A 19,165-nucleotide genomic window follows, 5' to 3' on the forward strand; every position below is an offset into this window, starting at 1 on the left:
AGTGAGCATTCCATTACAGCTTCCCCCTCATAGGCACATTTACACCAAGGATACTTTGGCATTTAGGGAAAGCCATAAACTCATGTAACAGGATAGAGATCTCTGCCTGCATCTGTTGTTCCTTAAACATAAAAAGTGGCCGAGGATGAATCTGACACATGTGAGGGCAGAATTAATGCTAAACAGTAAAACAGCATTCTTTTCCAATCTTCGCGAGATCATTAAAAAATCCACAGTAACCTGTAAAAAGTGTGACTAAAATAATCATGACCTGCTTTACTTTGGTTACCCATCCTCATAATTCTTTATGTTTCAGGTCCAATGAAAAGCCAGTCACAGAAGACACTTCCCTGCCCTCACCTGTAAGCTTCATCTAAAGACATGTCCATCCTCTTCATGATGTAGGCAATAGCGATGGTGGCAGAGCGGGAGATCCCAGCTAAACAGTGCACTAGGACACATCCATTGGAGGCTTTTGCTTTCTCTGTATGAGTCAAATGCAAGAAAGGTCACTACTAACCATTTTGTTCAGCAGTGAAATCTTGTTTCCATTTACTTACTCAATGTCTTCCACCTGAAAACCTCTACGCAAATCTCCTCTGTGTACATCATATTTATCCTTGCAAATTCTTTTCAGGAGATAGGGGAAGGTAATTCCCTCACCACTGACCCCAGCAGGACAACTGGGGTCCAAAACTATTTGTTAATAAGCAATCTGTTAATAAGCTATTACTAACTCGGGTTTCCTGGCTTATGTTAGTAATTTCCCCTAAGATATGGGTAATGTTTAATTTATTCCTGTTATGTGACACAGAACTTTCCTGCCCTCACCTGTAAGCTTCATCTAAAGACACGTCCATCCTCATGTAATCAAATTTTCCCTGATTACATAAGAGATATAATTACATTTATTAATATTATTACTACTATTTTGAGATAGTCTTGCTCTGTCGCCCAGGCTGGAGTGCAGTGGTGTGATGTCGGATCACTGCAATCTCTGCCTCCCGGATTCAAGTGATTCTCCTGCCTTAGCCTCCAGAGTAGCTGGGATTACAGGTGTGCACCACCATGCCTGGCTAATTTTTGTATTTTTAGTGGAGTCGGGGTTTCACCATGTTGGGCAGGCTGGTCTCTAACTCCTGGCCTCAAGTGATCCATCCACCTCAGCCTCCCAAAGTGCTGGGATTACAGGCGTGAGCCAATGCCCCTGGCCTCCTTATTTTTCTTCAGACAACTTTTCTGTATGTCATAAAATGGCTCAACTTTATTTATTAAATTTTAGAAGAAAACCTTGTATATGCTATGAATCAGGTTTAGCCATTCACTTTAATGAGATCCAAGAGAACTTTTATCCCTTCCTTGATACCCAGGAGGTATTGTCTTTGTTGCATTACCTCAATTCCCCACACCACGGTGGAAGGACTCATGGACACTTTGTTAGAACCAAAGAACCAGGGAAATCCAGGCAGTGCTGCCATCTCTCACTGCTGAGGGGCTTAACAGTATGTACATGTGGCAGGGGATGAGGTTATTCCACACAGCCTGGAAGCTACTAACATTTTGGCCAGTTCCATGACTACCTTAATTCTAAATAATTACATGTGTGCTCAGTCATGAAGCTGAATTCTCCCTTTTCATTCTTGGTAGATACTACCAAACGTCTACTGAACCTTCTGTTAAAATTCTTACGATTCACAGATATGCAATGAATCTTGCTTTGGCAGCTAAATAATACAAGGCTCTTCAATCTCACTGCCTATGTTATAAATATACATAACTTATATAAACTTATAAGTTTCTAGTGCAATGATTATTATATATAACAATTATTCATCATATATAAAGCAACATAGAGGTTTTGGGTAGTATATGAATAATCAAGCAGCTTCCTTCTAGATAGGGAAACCAAACACAATAAAACAATAACAAATGAATACCAAGCAACACTCAAACAAAGAATTGTATGCTATACAAATAAGAACATAGAAACTCATGTACACAGTCTCATGCCTTCCTGTGCCTCCAGCGTCCCCTTCCTTCTCAGCTATCATTTATCCCACGTTACTCTCAGTGTTTCCTTCCCCTTCTGCCCCGCTGCTAAGAAGCTCAAAGCTAAGGTTTCTACTCAATTTCAATAGGAAGTAGCAATTCAGATTTTTTGTCAGTTACTGTACATTTCCTAGCCCCTTATTACTTGATTATTGCTCCTTTATCTCATTTTAATGAGTATGTGTGAGAATATGTGTATGTTTTGGTTCTAACCTATTATTGAAAACTGCTTCAAATCCTTACTGGAAGTAGTCTGGGTTTTTGTTTTTTAACGTTGACAATACTCTCTCATTAATTTTAATAATTATCTCGGCCGGGTGTGGTGGCTCACGCCTCTAATCCCAGCACTTTGGGAGGTTGAGGTCAGTGGATCACCTAAGGTCAGGAGTTCAAGACCAGCCTGACCAATATGGTGAAATCCCATCTCTATTAAAAATACAAAAATTAGCTGGGCATGGTGGTGGGCACCTGTAGTCCCAGCTACTCAGGAGGCTGAGACAGGAGAATTGCTTGAATCCAGGAGGTGGAGGTTGCGGTGAGCCAAGATTGCGCCACTCACTCTAGCCTGGGCGACAGAGCGAGACTCTGTCTCAAAAAAATAAATGAATAAATAAATAAGTAAAATTAAATACTCTCAAAAACTAGATTATAAGGACCCAGAAGGATCTTGCTTGCTTCTAACAATCCCCCAAAAGATTTAACACTAGGCACATAGTAGGCATCTAGCTGATACTGGCTGATACATATTTTTAAAGCGATTTTAATAAAAAATAAGAAGGCTGAAAGGAAATAAAACAATGACAGTAACATGTGTTACAACGTTGAGGTTATAGGTTTCCTTTTCTCTGTTTTTCAAATTTTCTGCAATGTGCTTACAACTGTTTTTATAACCACAACTCTTTTGATGACGTCTTTTAAAAATGAAAAAAACAAGTGATTATACTGGAGTTGAGGTTCATCAGCACGCATCTTGGGAGACATGAGCCCTAAACTGTGTCTTCAAGCAAAGGAATTAATACACACAGACCTGGCAGAGAGGAGAAGGGAAATGTGTGCAAGAAAGCCCTGTGGTGGGACTGAGCAAAGTGCTCAGAAAACATCCTGCCTTGGAGAAGTAACCAGAGAGAAGGTTTCAAAGGCGGGAAGCAGGTGTTGGAGGGTGTTGGGAATGTTAGGCTAAGGGCTACATTTCTTTTCTGAGACAGGGTCTCACTCTGTTCACCCAGGCTGGAGTTCCATGGTGCAAACATAGCTCACTGTAACTATGAACTCCTAGGCTCAAGCGATCCTCCTGCCTCAGCCTCCCAGCTAGGACTACAGGTGCACACCACCATGCCTGGCTAATTAAAAACATTTTTTTTATAGAGACAGGATCTTGCTATGTTGACTAGGCTGGTGTCAAACTCCTGGCCTCAAGCAATCCTCCCGCCTCCGCTTCCCAGAGTGCTGTGATTACACACGCTGCACACGGCCAAGGCTATCTTTTTAATGTACAAAACTAAGGAGCCTCTTCAGGTTTCTGAATAAAGAACAAGAAGGCAATGATGATGAAAACTGGAAACGGGCAGGTGGCCATTACTGAAATTAAGGCTAAAATCTAGGTTAACAAAGGGGAGAGAGAACTGCATATGAAAAGGGCAAAGATGTAGTGAGGATGGGAAGTTACAAAGGCTAAAAAGAAGGAAGTCATAACTAAGAGGGGTTACAGAGTCCAGCTCAAAGGACAGAAAAAAGGAGAAACTTCAGGTAACAATTTTTAAAATATTTATTAACAGCCAATTATGAGTCTGGTACTTTACAAGGTGTTCAATGCACATAACGTTGTCTATTTTACTTATTTTTATTTTCTCTTTTTGGTTTACTTTTTTTCTTCTTTTTTTCATTTTACATTATCTATTTTAATCCTCGCAGTATTCCTATAAGGTAGGTATATTATCTTCAGTTTCCAGATCAAGAAACTGAAATGCACAGAAGTTTGAAGTAACTTACTCAAACCACTTCACTTAATAACCAGGGTAGGAAGGACTCAAATACAGACAGTTTGCCTCCAAAATACATGGTCCTAATCACTTCTCTATGTTGTGTCCATGCAGTCATGAGTTGGGCATGGGAGAGCTGGAGCAAGAGCCCAGGAGACAGTGAAGAGGAAGCAAGAGGCTGTATACACAGCTGGGTTTGGGGGCACCTCATGAGTATCCCATAATACAAATGGGCAAACTCTGTTACTAGCACATTAACTAAAAAGAAAGACAAAACTCCACATAAACCTGAGTCCCTCCAACAAACCCGGAGACTTACCAGAATCTAATCTAACTAACAAAAAGAAAAGAAAAAATCCCTGTGAGCCTGTAAGTCATTAAGGGGGTACATCATACTAACCATGGCTTAAAACGCCATGAAGGAGAGGACTAGCAATTATAGTGAATACGGGCTGAATTCAAAAAGTGGCCTGGAGATTTTTGCCTTGAATTACTTGGGTGGGATAAGGATGATGGCTCTAATAGGACCAAGCAAATGAAATACTGGTAAGTATTTGCAGATATTACAAATACATTATAGTATGTGTTTTGTGTGCATGTGTTTAACCAAGTTACAAAGCAGTTAAAGTTCTTTTGTATGAATGAAAGTGACATGATGACCCCAGTATCTCTCATTAAAGGAGAAAATAAGTTGGGAGCAAACTTATTCATATTCTCTCTTCTCTTCTAACTCTTTTCTACTAAACTTTAAACTTTTTCTCCTAAAGCCTACATATTGTCATGACTTAAGAAAACCGTGTTCTTTTCTAGATAGATTTTGAAATCTGATTTTTATCTGAAATTAGAGCCAGTGTTTCTGGATCAATGTGACATGCAATGGGAACATTAACCATAACTGGTTTTGTTTTTTTTTTTTGGAACGAAGTCTCACTCTGTTGCCAAGGGTGGAGTGCAATGGCGTGGTCTCAGCTCACTGCAACCTCTACCTCCCAGGTTCAAGAGATTCTCCTGCCTCAGCCTCCCAAGTAGCTAGGATTACAGGTGCCTGCCAGAACACCCAGCTAATTTTTATATGTTTAGTAGAGACATGTTGGCCACACTGTCGCAAACTCCAGCAACCTCAGGTGATCCCCCCATCTTGGCCTCCCAAAGTGCTGGGATTACAGGCATAAGCCACCACTCCCGGCCAATTGTTATTTTTAAAGAGGCAAAAACTGAATGATTCGCTGAATGTTGTTTAGAAGTACAATGGGAGGGTGTGTGTTAACTTGTGGGGGTTTGTGATTTATTTATTTATTTTTATTTATTTATTTATTTTTTGAGATAGAGTCTCATTCTGTTGCCCCGGCTGGAGTGGAGTGGCACGATCTTGGCTCACTGCAACCTCTGCCTCCTGGATTCAAGCGATTCTCCTGCCTCGGCTTCCCAAGTAGCTGGGACTACAGGCGTGTGCCACTACGGCCAGCTAATTTTTGTATACCGGGTTTCACTATATGTTGGCCAGGCTGGTCTTGAACTCCTGACCTCAGGTGATCCGCCTGCCTTGGCCTCCCAAAGTGCTGGGATTATAGGCGTGAGCCACCTGGCCATTTGTTTGTGATTATTTTAATGTGAACTAAGTCATTTATCTTCACATGTTTCATAGAATGAATCCTAACTGAAGATGAAACCCTCAGAAACCTGGAAATCTTGAAAAAAAGACAAGTGTTTTGGAATTACTCAAAGTTCCAAAAGCATTAAACAGAATATTCCCCTCACAGGTGAAAATTATAGTACGGGGCTTAATACACATATTTTCAATTTTTGTTTTTGAGACAGGGTCTGGCTGTACTGCCCAGGCTGGAGTTCAGTGGCACAATCTTGGCTCACTGTAACCTCCACCTCCCGGTTCAAGCAATCCTCCCACCTCAGCCTCCCAAATAGCTGGGACCACAGGTGCACTGGTAGAGACAGGGTTTTGCTATGTTGCCCAGGCTGGTCTTGAACTCTTGGGTTCAAGTAATTGCTTGCCTTGGCCTCCTAAAGTGCTGGGATTACAGGCATAAGCCACTGTGCCTGGCCAATTCCACTTTATTTTTATTTTTTTTATTTTTTGAGATGGAATCTTGCTCTGTCACCTAGGCTGGAGTGCAGTGGCGTGATCTCAGCTCACTGCAAGCTCCGTCTCCTGGGTTCACGCCATTCTCCTGCCTCAGCCTCCCAAGTAGCTGGGACTACAGGCGCCCGCCACCTCACCATGCTACTTTTTTGTATTTCTAGTAGAGACGGGGTTTCACCGTGTTAGCCAGGATGGTCTCCTTCTCCTGACCTCGTGATCCGCCCGCCTTGGCCTCCCAAAGTGCTGGGATTACAGGTGTGAGCCACCACCACGCCTGGCCAATTCCACTTTTTTTTTTTTTTTTTTTGAGAGGAGTATCGCTCTGTTGCAGGCTGGAGTGCAGTGGTGTGATCTCAGCTCGCTGCAAGCTCCGCCTCCCGGGTTCACGCCATTCTCCTGCCTCAGCCTCCGGAGTAGCTGGGACTACAGGCGCCCGCCACCACACCTGGCTAGTTTTTTGTTTTTTTTTTTAGTAGAGACGGGGTTTCACGGTGTTAGCCAGGATGGTCTCGATCTCCTGACCTCGTGATCCGCCCGTGTCGGCCTCCCACAGTGCTGGGATTACAGGCTTGAGCCACCGCGCCCGGCCAATTCCACTTTTTTAAAGGAACTGGTTCTTTTATTTTTAATTATGGTAACCAATTCAGAGTATTTAATTATGGATTAGAGTGCTCAAACTTATGTAACTGGGGAGGAAAAAATTTCTTACATAGGGCCAGGTGCCGTGGCTCACGCCTGTAATCCCAGCACTTTGGGAGGCTGAGGTGGGCAGATCACAAGGTCAGGAGATCAAGACCATCCTGGCTAACACGGTGAAACCCCATCTCTACTAAAAGTACAAAAAATTAGCCGGGCATGGTGGCGGGCGCCTGTAGTCCCAGCTACTCAGGAGGCTGAGGCAGGAGAATGGTGTGAACCCAGGAGGCGGAGCTTGCAGTGAGCTGAGATCCGCGCCACTGCACTCCAGCCTGGGCGACAGAGTTAGACTCCGTCTCAAAAAAAAAAAAAAAAAAAAAAAAATTCTTACATGGAACATCAAGAGTCGCACATGTGGTATGTTACTAAGGAGCTAGTAGTGTTTCTCCTCTGTTCAGCCACTGTCCACTAAAGCCACATTCCAAATACACGTCACCAAGTTACCACCCAGCAGATCTGATCCTGTGGCACCAAAATGCCTCAACAGTACCCAGGGGCCAGAGAAGCTCCAGAATTGAACAGGCCCAGGAAGCAGAACAAAGTATGGCACAGAGGAGATACCGTCAAGACCACTGCCAGGGAAGTGACCAAATGAGAGACAGAGAGAGAGAGAGACAGAGAGAGAGAGAGAGAGTGTGTGTGTGTCAACATTCTATTAGATCAAATATTACCTGAAATTACTGGCATGTGGACCCCGGCTTAGACACACTGACATAAAGACTTAAATGTAGTGGGATTTGTTTTCACAAGATTTGACTTTTCTCTGTGGAAAACATAGCAACGAGGCAACAGGGAATATTACCAAAGTTTCCCAAAGGCTTGTGTAGGATTTGGAAAAGTTGGAGGAAGAATTTAACCCTAAAAGCTTAACTGATTTTCAAACACTTGCAAATATATAATTACAGATCCTGTGAAGCTTAACCTTGGTGGTGTTAAATGTTAGCTAGAATGTCACAAGGTCAGTCCTTAGGGACAGTGTGACACACACATCACCTTGACCACTAGATGAGTAAGCTGCACCACGTGTTATTTTCAGACTTTTGAAATCTCTGAAATAGGCTCCTTTTCTCTAAAGAAAAAAAGGGGGGCTGAGGGGGTCCACCTACACATGAGACGATCACCCACAGGACCTGTAATATTATTTGAGCTACTTACCAATGAAATCTACTGATTTGTCCAACCATGGCAAAATTTTCTCACAAAAGCTGTCATTCACGGGCACACGCAGGAAATGAGACTCAGGGATAAAGTCAGGCTTTGGACAGGTATTGCTGGCATTTAACACATAACCAATCCCATTCTGCTGCATCAGCTCCTATGGAGAGGAAGAGCAGTTAAAGTGACTAATAATATGGTAAACATGATCATTCTGAAAGAGTGAAGTTTAATGCGATGATAAAAATGCCCAGTTTCCTTGAAATACAACTCATTCAGATCAGTGAAGTCCAAAAACCCAGCAAAATGACATATAGACAAGTTTTAAGAAAAAAAAAATTTAAGAACAACAAAGGCTATTTAAAATAATATGCTGGAAGCCCACACATCATTCATATAGTCAAATCTCTATTATCTTCATTACTAGAGAAGTGGAACAAAGAATACAAAAGAAAACAACAGTTTATACGATTTTAGAATATATGGACACACAACATTTTCTTCCCACACAGAACACGCTGGTTCTCTTAAGATACAGTTCTAGTCATTCTTCTCACTCTAAATACTCTCTTTGAAGGCTGCACTTATTTATATAGCCTTAATTACCAGTTCTACATGCTGATGGCATGTGTGTGCATGTGTGTGTGTGTGTGTATCTCCTCTTAAATTTCCAACCCATATCTCCAACTACCTACTGGCTATCAGGATGTTCCACAGGCCCTTCACATTTAAAATGTCAGAAACTAAACATACTCTCTTTCTTCCTGTTCTGCCCCCAACTCCTGCCTCATCTCTGTAATCCCCAAATTGGTTTAGGGTAATAACATCGACCTAGCCAGCTGAGCTCGAAAATAAAATGAGGCTTTCTCTTCCCCATGACCCTCATCCAAACAGCTGCCAAATCCTTTTGGAATCACCTCTTCCATTGATCCTCTCCTCTCTATACCCATTCACTGCTCAGTAGCCAAGATAACCAAAAAAGTCACCAGGAGCTCCTGAAGTTTGCAGTGGTTTTCTCTCCAAACCATGTTCTGAACAACTAGAGGAATCTCTGTTATGATGAACTCCCGGCTGGGTGCTTTATCCACATTCTTTTCATTTCCTTGAGTCTCATTCCCTGCTCCTGTCCCATACAGCACCCCCAGCATCAAATGTATACCCGTCCTCTGTGCTTCTGTTCACACCGTTCTCGTGCTTAGAAAGCCCTGTCCTCCTTCCGGAAGACACTCTTCCCACTCTTCCTACTTTGTGTAACCTCATCTATGAACTCTTTCCCACTGATGCATAATTAACCATTCAGTTCCCTGTCCTTCCAAAGTACTTTGTTCACACCATTAATTAAGCACCTAGCATAGTGTGTTAACATTAACAGATAATTCTCATCTCCCCTGTTATGTAATGAAGTAATGAGTGAGATCTTGGACCGAGTCTTGTTTTCGCACCTTCAGCCCAGGTATAGAGTTGCACTCAAAACGAATCTGTTCAACTGACATCCATCCACCATTTAGCAGGCAAGCCCACACAAACCTGTTTCATTTAGTCATCCCCCTCCTGACTCTCAGGAGATGTTCCAAGCCTGGAATAATTAGTCTAAGCCATCTTGGTCATTTCTTCCTTCTCTTGGAATACTACCTTTTCTACAAATCTTTTCCAACTACCTGAAAGAAAATTGGCAATTTTCTTCCTATATTATCCTTCTGAAACATGCCAGTTCCCTAATCTCTTCATTTACTACGTTTGGCACAATAAATATACTTTATTTTACATAAAAGGTGAACAACGGCCGGGTGCAGTGGCTCATGCCTGTAAATCCCAGCACTTTGGGAGGCCGAGGCAGGTAGATCACCTGAGGTCTGGAGTTCAAGACCAGCCTGACCAACATGGAGAAACCCCATCTCTACTAAAACTACAAAATTATCCAGGTGTGGTGGCACATGCCTGTAGAAGAATCACTTGAACTCAGAAGGCGGAGGTCGTGGTGAGCTGAGATTGCACCATTGCACTCCAGCCTGGGCAACAAGAGCAAAACTCTGTCTCAAACAAACAAACAAAAACGTGGACAGCATAAATCCAGATTGTGTATGCGACCATCTCTTGTTGAGATGACAATGTCAATAAACAGCTTTTGGAACTAGGTGGATTTCTTAGATTGGCCAACACCCTTCAGATATGCCAGAGCCCAAGTCTTCTGATGGTCTCATGCTTCTGTTAGGTTAACAATCAGGCTACATAGATCTTAATGGTGTTTACTACAACCTTTAAACTTCTGTACATGTGCAAAGGTTACATTTGTTTTTCTATGTGTGAACCCAAGCTGAGTGTATCTAGTACTATCTGATCAACAACAGGGTACAGGAACTGGTTCAGGATCACCCATGTAAGAACAGAAGTGGGTCACTGGAGTTAAATTAAATCAGCCTTTGGGGACTTTCTCACCAATAGTCCTTTCTACCAATGGTACTACAGATATGTTAAATTAATAGTAAAGGAAATTAGTAATATCCCTATCCACTCAATTCAATAATGAAGATATTACAGAAGTTTCTGAGAAATGAGGTGACTCTAATAGTGTTATATACTGTACACAATCAAAAGACAACAAGAAATTCTAAGAGAAAACATGTTGCAAGTCAATAAGAACTGTCAAAATTGATTTTCCATAGGAAAGAATACAACGATGTACACTTCTGACAAGTAACCTTAATAGCCTACATTTTATAGAAATTACAACTTAAACCTATATTAAGTCAAAAAATATTTATTGAGTACCTTTGTTAGAGACCTATTAATTATACAATGACACATGGTACTGATTAAGAAAATGATATCTAACATTTAATGAATGCCTACGATGTGCCAGGTACTGTATTAAGCATTTAAATGGACTGTCTCATTTAATTCTCACAACCACCCTTTGATGTGGGTTCAATTATTGACCTCCTGGGGTCAAGTGATCCTCCTGCCTCTGACTCTTGAGTAGCTGAAACTCCAGGCATGTGCCATGGTTCCCCACAAATTTTTAAAAATTTTTTTGTAGAGACAGAGTCTCGCTATATTGCCCAGGCTGCTCTCAAACTCATGGCCTCAAGCGATCCTCCTACCTTGGCCTCCCAAAGTGCTTGGATTACAGGCATGAGCTACTACATGCAGCTAGTAAAATATTTTAAATACAAAATGAACTGAGAAAAAAATTAATTTCAATGGCTTTATTTATAAAATTTTTAGCTTAAAAGATCTATTGATTAAATCTACTATCCAGATGCTACCTGAAAATTTTTTTGGAATAATAAGATGGGACTTGATAAATAAAACAAGCACAATTTTTAAAACAAACAAACCAAAAAAAAAAAAAAAAACCAAATCCTTAAATACTAAATATAATTTGGCTACTAAATTAAATATCATAAATAAGTGCCTTCTCATCTGGATTAGTAGTCAGTGGAAAAAGTCAGTTAAGGGGGAAATCATTAAAAATGATACATACATACTCAAAACATTGTTTTAACTTAAAACAAATAAATGGACATGAACACACTGATTTCTGATGCAGGACCACAGCTTTTTCTTGTCTAGTTTAGCTGACTGGAGTTCCTAAGCAAATCACACCTAAATGCATCTACCACTTACAGTTTTCATTTTTTAAAGAAGAGCAAGAACTTGTAAAGCACTATCAGTGCCAAAGCCTTCTAGATTATAACCGTCCCCCAAATACTTTACAGCTCCCTTATTCCCACCTAATTTGACATATATACATATATACATATATATATATATATGATTCATCTTGTTTGTAATGGTGAAATTGAGATGGAACTATAATTATGAAGAATGAGTCTGATTATTTTGTGGAATAAGGATATATATATATATATATGAAGCAATCTGTCCTTCCTGAATCTTTCCAAAACACCTAACTTAGGTCACAGAAAAACATCTCTCCTCCTTCACATTTCATTGGTATATATCATATTTTAATTAACATACATAATTATAATAACAAGTCCAGTGGCCTAAACAAGTTCAAGAACAAACACAAATGATTCTTGGTAAGTATGCTATTCAGATGGTGGAGGCAGACGTGCTACAGCAAAGAGCCTACTCATGCAGCAGGCATTCACCTGCCAAAGACATGGGGAAGAGATGAAGTGGAATCTCGGGAGTTGGTTAAGAAAGTTTCTGAAGTTTCATATAACTGTTGTTAGTTTGCTCTCTTGATTTTTTTTAGATTTTTTTTTTTTTAACAAATTTCCATACAAACAGCTGGGAAGGGATCTTAATTTTTTTGGTGTTTTTAAGAGACAGGGTCTGACCACGTGGTCCAGGCTAACCTCGAACTCCTGGATTTGAGTGATTCTCCCGTCTCAGCCTCCCGAGTAGCAGGGATTATAGGCGTGTGCCACCATACCTGATTCATCTTTTTGTAATGGTGAAACTAAGATGGAACTATAATTATGAAGAATGATTCTTTTGTGGAATAAGGATTGCTTTTATTTATAGATACGTGTCAATGACTTCTTACTAAATTATAAAGAGATATTTATATAATTCGTTCAGTTTAGTTTCAGCATGTTGTATAAAACATACACAGCTGAGTATTTACTCTGTCCTACAATTAAACATCACAATCTTTAAGCTTCTAGAGAGCAGTCATCATATGCTGTTAAATATTTAGCTCAACTTTGTGCTAAGTCTGCAAATACACACTTTCTACTGATTAGATAATCCTTCTTCACCGGCCTTCAAAGATCCTTCCAACACCGTGGCCTCACAGTTCTTTGAACTCCTCATCTTGGCCACTCACTCCCATGAGAGCTAGCCTGGTCTCTGTCACTACCAATAACCACAAACCCTCCATAAGCTTGATTTCATGCACCCTACTCTTGGATGACTCTTCCACTTTCCAGCTCACTCTCTCTTACACTACACTCCAGAATCTCAACCCCTGCAGGAGGACCTACAGTCTGATGATCTACCAGTTGTCTCTGTCCTTCATCCCCACGATGTCTGCCTTCCTTGCCCAGCGTAAATTCTATCATCAGTTATTACAATCACTCCTCTCCTTTTACCCTAACTTCCTCTGCCCTCATCAATTGTTCGTACTCACTTGGCAAGATTACAACCTTAGTTAAATCTAGTTCTCCACCTAGTCAGCACTGCCCATACCACTGAGCATGGCCAGAGAAAAACATTCCACAATGCTACCTGATTTCACTTTCAATTCATACTCCTCAGCAATCACTGTATTTCCCCAGTCCATTCACTTTTTCTCTTTCCCATTTGCCATTCTATCCATTTCCCTTTCTCTTCAAACTCCCTCTATGTCCCCACTCATCCTCACTCATAGCTGAAGAACAATCTTGCTTCCTACTACAATGGAAAAATCGAAACAGTCAGAAGCAAATTTTGATAGACTTCCATCACCACATTTACCCATCTCCCAGCAAATGCACCTAGATACTCTGCCTTCCCACCTGTTGTTCTGGATGAACTGTCCACACTCGTAAGGCCAATCTCTCTGCTTGCTAAATAAATTCATCCCCTCTTGCTCAAGAACATAGCTTTGTGATTCTCCTTTCTTCTACATCAATTTTCCACTGCACAGGATCATTCTTTCTACCTGCAATCAAACAAACCACTATTTCTCCCACCTTAAAAATATCTCCTCTCAGCTTCGCTTCTCCCTCCAGTCACTACCCCATATCTTTGTTCCTTCAAAGTCCTTGAAAGAACCCCTCTACTTGGTATCTCCAACTCCACTCCTCCTGTTACCTCCTGAACCCACTCCATTTAGGCTTTCACCCCCAACACTCTACCAAAACTGCTCCATGATCACCAGGGATAGTGACGTTGCTAAATCCAATGACCAATTCTCAGTCTTAATCTTCCTTGACCTAAAGTACTACTTGGCACACTTGACTGCTCCTTCCTCCTGGAAAATACATTGTTTATTTGCCTTCCTGATTATTTGATTTCCTTCCTTCCTCAATATTTACTTCTGAATATTCTTTGTTGGGTCATTTTCAACTCCCCAGACTTTCAGGGTGGGAGTGCTCACGGCTCAATCTTTTTCTCATCTATATTTTGCCTCTTAGTAATTATCTGATCCCCTCTTAAGCACTGTCTGTACGTTAATGACTCCCACCTTTATACCTCCTCCCTCAGGGATCCCCCTGCCCCATTCATACATCCGTCTGTCTACTCAACATCTCCACTTGGAAGTATAACAGGCATTTCGAAAACTCAGCATGTCCAGAACTGATTCCTGCTCTTCCTACAGACTCCATCTCAGTTAACGGCAACTGCATCTCCCAGTCTCCTTGACACCTCTTTTTCACACACCCCTACCATCCAATCCTATTGGCTGTACCTTCAAAATAGAGCCCAAATCCCACCATTACTGCCACCTTGACTCCAACGCACTACCAGGGAGCCTCCTAACCGGCCTTCCTGCTTCTCTCCAGTAGGAAATTCAGCCTGTTTTCAACACAAATGCTAAAGTGATCCTAACAATGTAAGTCAGATTACGTTGCTCCTCTGCTTGGAACCTTCCAATGACTCCCTCTGAACTCTCTTTCTCAGAGTAAAAGCTCCTGTCTTTACAAGGCCTACGTAGAAGTCTTGTATTGTCCGGATCTGCTCCCATTACCTCTCTGACGACACTCTCCCATGCTCACTCTGCTCCAGCCACAATGGCCTCGCTCTTCCTTTAGCATACCACATGTGTTTCGCCTTGGTGGCTTCTTCTGCCTGTACTGCTCTTCCTCCAGGTATTCAAATGGCTCACTCTTTGACCTCCTTGGAGTGTTTGTTCAAATGCCTCTATCTCAATGAGGACTACTTTGATCACCCATTTAATTACTACAACCCACACCTCACAGGTATTCCCCAGCCCTCTTACCCTGCTTTCTTCATAGCACTCATACTGTGCTATACTATGTAATTTACCTATTTATTATGCTTCCTATCAAGTTTCTTTCTCCTAGGATGTAAGCTAATGAAAGCAAAGATTGTTGTCTCATTTACTGGTGTACCCCAGCACCTAGAACACTGTTTGGCACATGGCAGAGGCTCAATAAACATTTGTTGGGTGAATACATGAAGGAACCCTTATCCCTGAAGCTGACTAAAATCAGTATCTAGTAACTGGTTTATTAGCATCTTCTAATGAGAAATCTTCATATGCATTCCTTGTACATTTTCATTTTACAAGTCACTGTAAAATATCATTAACTTACATTCCATTCATTTCATAATTTATGAGACTATTTTTCCTGGGTTGAAAATTTTAGTTTCTCAAATTCATAAACGGAAGATTTTCTGAGTAAATTAACACAGTAAATTAATCTGTGTTTACTTAATTTTTAAGGACATGTACATTTCATACAAGTTGCCCTGGTTACAAATTAGGATATAACTATTTTGAAAAATAATCACCAAGGGCTTACTACACATCAAGGTACTCTGGGGCATAAAAAAGCAAGTGTTCCCACTGAGGGATGAATAGTCTACTAGCAAATGTAAGACAGTTGCACAAATAATGATGATACAAAGAGGTATCCGATGAATATAATGTAGCAGGATAAACAAAATGGCATTGGAAAACAGGAGTAAAAACAAAGGGAAGCATTCTGAGAAGACTATTTATAATGGGAACTAAAACTGTCAGCTGAAGCTCAGATGGCGGTAGAGGCATTCCAGATGGGTATAGAAAATGAATGGGCCAGGCGCGGTGGCTCAAGCCTGTAATCCCAGCACTTTGGGAGGCTGAGACGGGCGGATCACGAGGTCAGGAGATCCAGACCATCCTGGCTAACACGGTGAAACCCCATCTCTACTAAAAAATACAAAAAAAGTTAGTCGGGCGAGGTGGCGGGCGCCTGTAGTCCCAGTTACTCGGGAGGCTGAGGCAGGAGAATGGCATAAACCCAGGAGGTGGAGCTTGCAGTGAGCTGAGATCCGGCCACTGCACTCCAGCCTGGGCGACAGAGCGAGACTCCGTCCCAAAAAAAAAAAAAAGAAATGAATGAAGACCAAGGACAGGACAGAAATATCTGGGGTGCACTCACTAGGCGTGTCCAGACATTGAAAGAGGATGAGCAGAGGAAGAGAACAGGAGAGGTAAGAACTAAAAAGGTGGTATTAGGTCCTAGAGGGGTCTTAAATATCAAGCTAAAGAGTTTTACCGCCAAGCTACAGAACTTTATCAAATGCCATACTGAGAAGACTGATCGATTTACTAAAAGCAAACTCCTAAAGGATCTCTTCTTATAAACAATTCATTAGTGGTTAGTGTGGAATCTCAGTGTGGCAGGGAATAAAGTAAAGTACATGGGTAGTGGCCCCAGAAAAACCAGAGCACAGCCCAGCGCATTACCACTCATCGCCTGGGTGATCTTGGGAAGGTTACCTAACCTCCGGTAGCTTTAATTTCCTCACCTGTAAAATAGGGCTAATGATGTGTATTTTGTAAAGCCAGTATGAGGACACATAATATAGAGTCTCCTAAAATGTTAGCTCTCTTATTTTACCTTAAAAATTGCTTGTAAATTGTATGGTATGTGAATTATATCTCAATAAAGCCACTACAAAAAAAAAAAAGCCCATGGTGTGTATTTTTCACTAATCCAAACTATCCTTTCTCCTAATTGGTGTTAAGTAGGGAAATTACACTGAATACAGCAGGTGAGGTTCATCTACAAAGTGGAAGACATAACCCCCCGACGGATTTAAAAAAATGATTCTACTTTCAACACACAGTTGAGTAAACTTTCAAAAATGATTATCTGTGAATCAAGAAAAATTTAATTTTATTACTATGATTTCCATTCCCAACTTTTCTCCCTTTAAAACTTTCTCTCTCCTAACCCTGAAATAAACTTTCTCCTGTAGTCGGAATAATTTCTAAATATGAGTTCTATGATCTGTTGATGCAGACTGTGAAGTAATATAGAGAGAACAGATTAATATATGTCCTTAATGAAACTGCTCTGTTTGGTCAAATTCTCTATGTTCAGTGAGGCTGAGGACAGAGATCTCATTAAATAACCACAGGCACTGCAATTCTAGATAAAAGAATTGTAATTTTTCTTTCCGAAGTCAATTCCATGACTAATTTTGCATGTGCCCACCCATTTGACTTCAAAACTGGCCTCAAGTCCTACTTAACTCCATCAAGCCTTCCTCAAACAACAAAACGCACTGTATCCACTACTCACCCTGGTATGCTACATAGTCTACCCTAAGATGACAGTGACAAGTGTCCCTATAAACCAGGAACTGTGCTTGGCATATGCCATTTCATTTGAATGTTACATGAACACCAGGAGGCCAGAGTTATAATGGCATGTAGGTAAAGAGACTGAGATGCAGTAACAGCTAAAGTGATACAGCTGGTAAGGTGGAGAACTGGGATGCAAAACTGTCCACCCCCAAAGTTGGCTCTCAACCATCATGCCGTGCTGCCCCTGTGTTGGGAGGGACACTGTAGTCACCTTGTCATGTGGATTGTTGTTTAATGAATAGGTCTTGCCTAACCAACCCACTTGAACACTGTATGGTGTTCTACACACAGTGACATAATAGACATTGAAGAAATATTTTACTGATTATTATGACAGCCTTTTGTGTTCCTAGATCATATATTTCCACTGGAAACCCTGAAAGCATTCTTAGCCTATATTGTGTTTAGGCTATTTGTTGCCTAACTCTTCTAAGAAAACAACAGAGAAAGGAGCAGTCTTCCTACTGCACACCAAGGAGAATAAGAAAGCCTAGGAAAACCAATTTTGCATGTTAAGAGGCTGAAATAAGAAGCTACACAAAGAATGTAGACAGCAGATTATTGAAATGGGGAAGGAGCGGGCAACAGAGCTCCTTTAGAAAAGAAGCTGCAGTGGTTCACCTCAGATACAGTTCTGCTTAACAACTACTCCCGACAGGTAATTCCATCATACGCTGCATATATTTAAATAGGAACAGAAGTCTGCATTTGAAATTGTAACTCATATGAGAGAAAAGCAATCAAGAACTTTTGTCTTTCACAGAATAACCAGAGATTCTTTCTCAAATCCCACTCATTTCAAATATGAACTGGGCATCAGCAGATGACTTTCATTTAGTACAATAAGCTGCTCCCATTTCAGCGCCAGTATAAAGACTAGAGGATGAAAGAACACACTCCGAGAAACAAAAGTACAGTGTGAGGGAAAAGGAAAATAAAAGTATGTTTTTGGTACCAATGACTTCTTATGGTCTTCTACAAAAGAACCATGTCTTTAAAACATCAGTAAAAATTAATACATGCTGAGACCTATACTGTCCAATAAGGTAGCCACAAGCCTGGCCACTGAGCACCTAAAATGTGACTACTCCAAATTGAGATGTGCTGTAAGTATAAAATACACACCAGATTTTAAAGACTCAGTACAAAAAGAGAACGCAAAATATCTCAATAATTTTGTATACTGATTGCATGCTGAAATATTATTTGAGATATACTAGGTTAAATATGTTATTATTAAACATTAAAATTAATTTTGCCTGTTTCTTTTAAAGGATACTGGAAAAATTTAAATTATGTATGTGACTTGTATTATATTTCTGTTGGATGGTACTGGTATAGATGATGTTGCAGAAAAAGCAGGGAAAGAAATTCTCAATTGTGACTCAATAGACTTAAGATTTGTCAGCCCTTCCTAACAGCCTGCTATAGAGAATTCCTTTTTCCAGAAGATGGGCGTGTTTGGTGTAACATAAGCATGGGACTGAAAATTACAGCACCCTGGGTTTACATTTGATCTGTGCCACTGACCAGCTCTGAAGTCAATGACATAATCTCAGGTAGGTGACTTAGCTCAGAGCAAACGTATCTCCTAATCCTATTATGAGGGTTAAATGCAATAATACAAAAAGCCCAGCATTTTAAACGGAAAACATGATCTTCCCAAGAAAATTTCTGTGACATGCTTTCAACATATTTTGGTGGCACTTCATTTAAAAAAAAAAAAAAAAGACTAATAGGCCAGGCACGGTGGCTCACACCTGTAATCCCAGCACTTTGGAGGCTGAGGCGGGTGGATCATGAGGTCAGAAGATCAAGACCATCCTGGCCAACATGGTGAAACCCTATCTCTATTAAAAATACAAAAATTAGCTGGGTGTGGTGGCGGGTGCCTGTAGTCCCAGCTGC

At 40.9% G+C, this 19,165-nt stretch overlaps 1 protein-coding gene across 2 annotated transcripts in view; it reads right to left on the bottom strand.

Annotated features, from left to right (window-relative positions):
- The window catches only part of DUSP16 (dual specificity phosphatase 16), a 92,524-nt gene that overhangs the window by 5,585 nt on the left and 67,774 nt on the right, over nucleotides 1-19,165 (bottom strand). For both annotated transcript variants that reach the window (XM_050748225.1, XM_050748226.1), the window contains exons 5-6: nucleotides 7,978-8,137; nucleotides 361-484 (exon numbers count right to left, since the gene is read on the bottom strand). In XM_050748225.1, the coding sequence (XP_050604182.1) occupies nucleotides 361-484; nucleotides 7,978-8,137 (284 nt within the window). The remainder of the gene's footprint in view (nucleotides 1-360; nucleotides 485-7,977; nucleotides 8,138-19,165) is intronic.

Source organism: Macaca thibetana, chromosome 11, assembly GCF_024542745.1.
Source record: "Macaca thibetana thibetana isolate TM-01 chromosome 11, ASM2454274v1, whole genome shotgun sequence".
Classification (NCBI taxonomy): Eukaryota; Metazoa; Chordata; class Mammalia; order Primates; family Cercopithecidae; genus Macaca; species Macaca thibetana.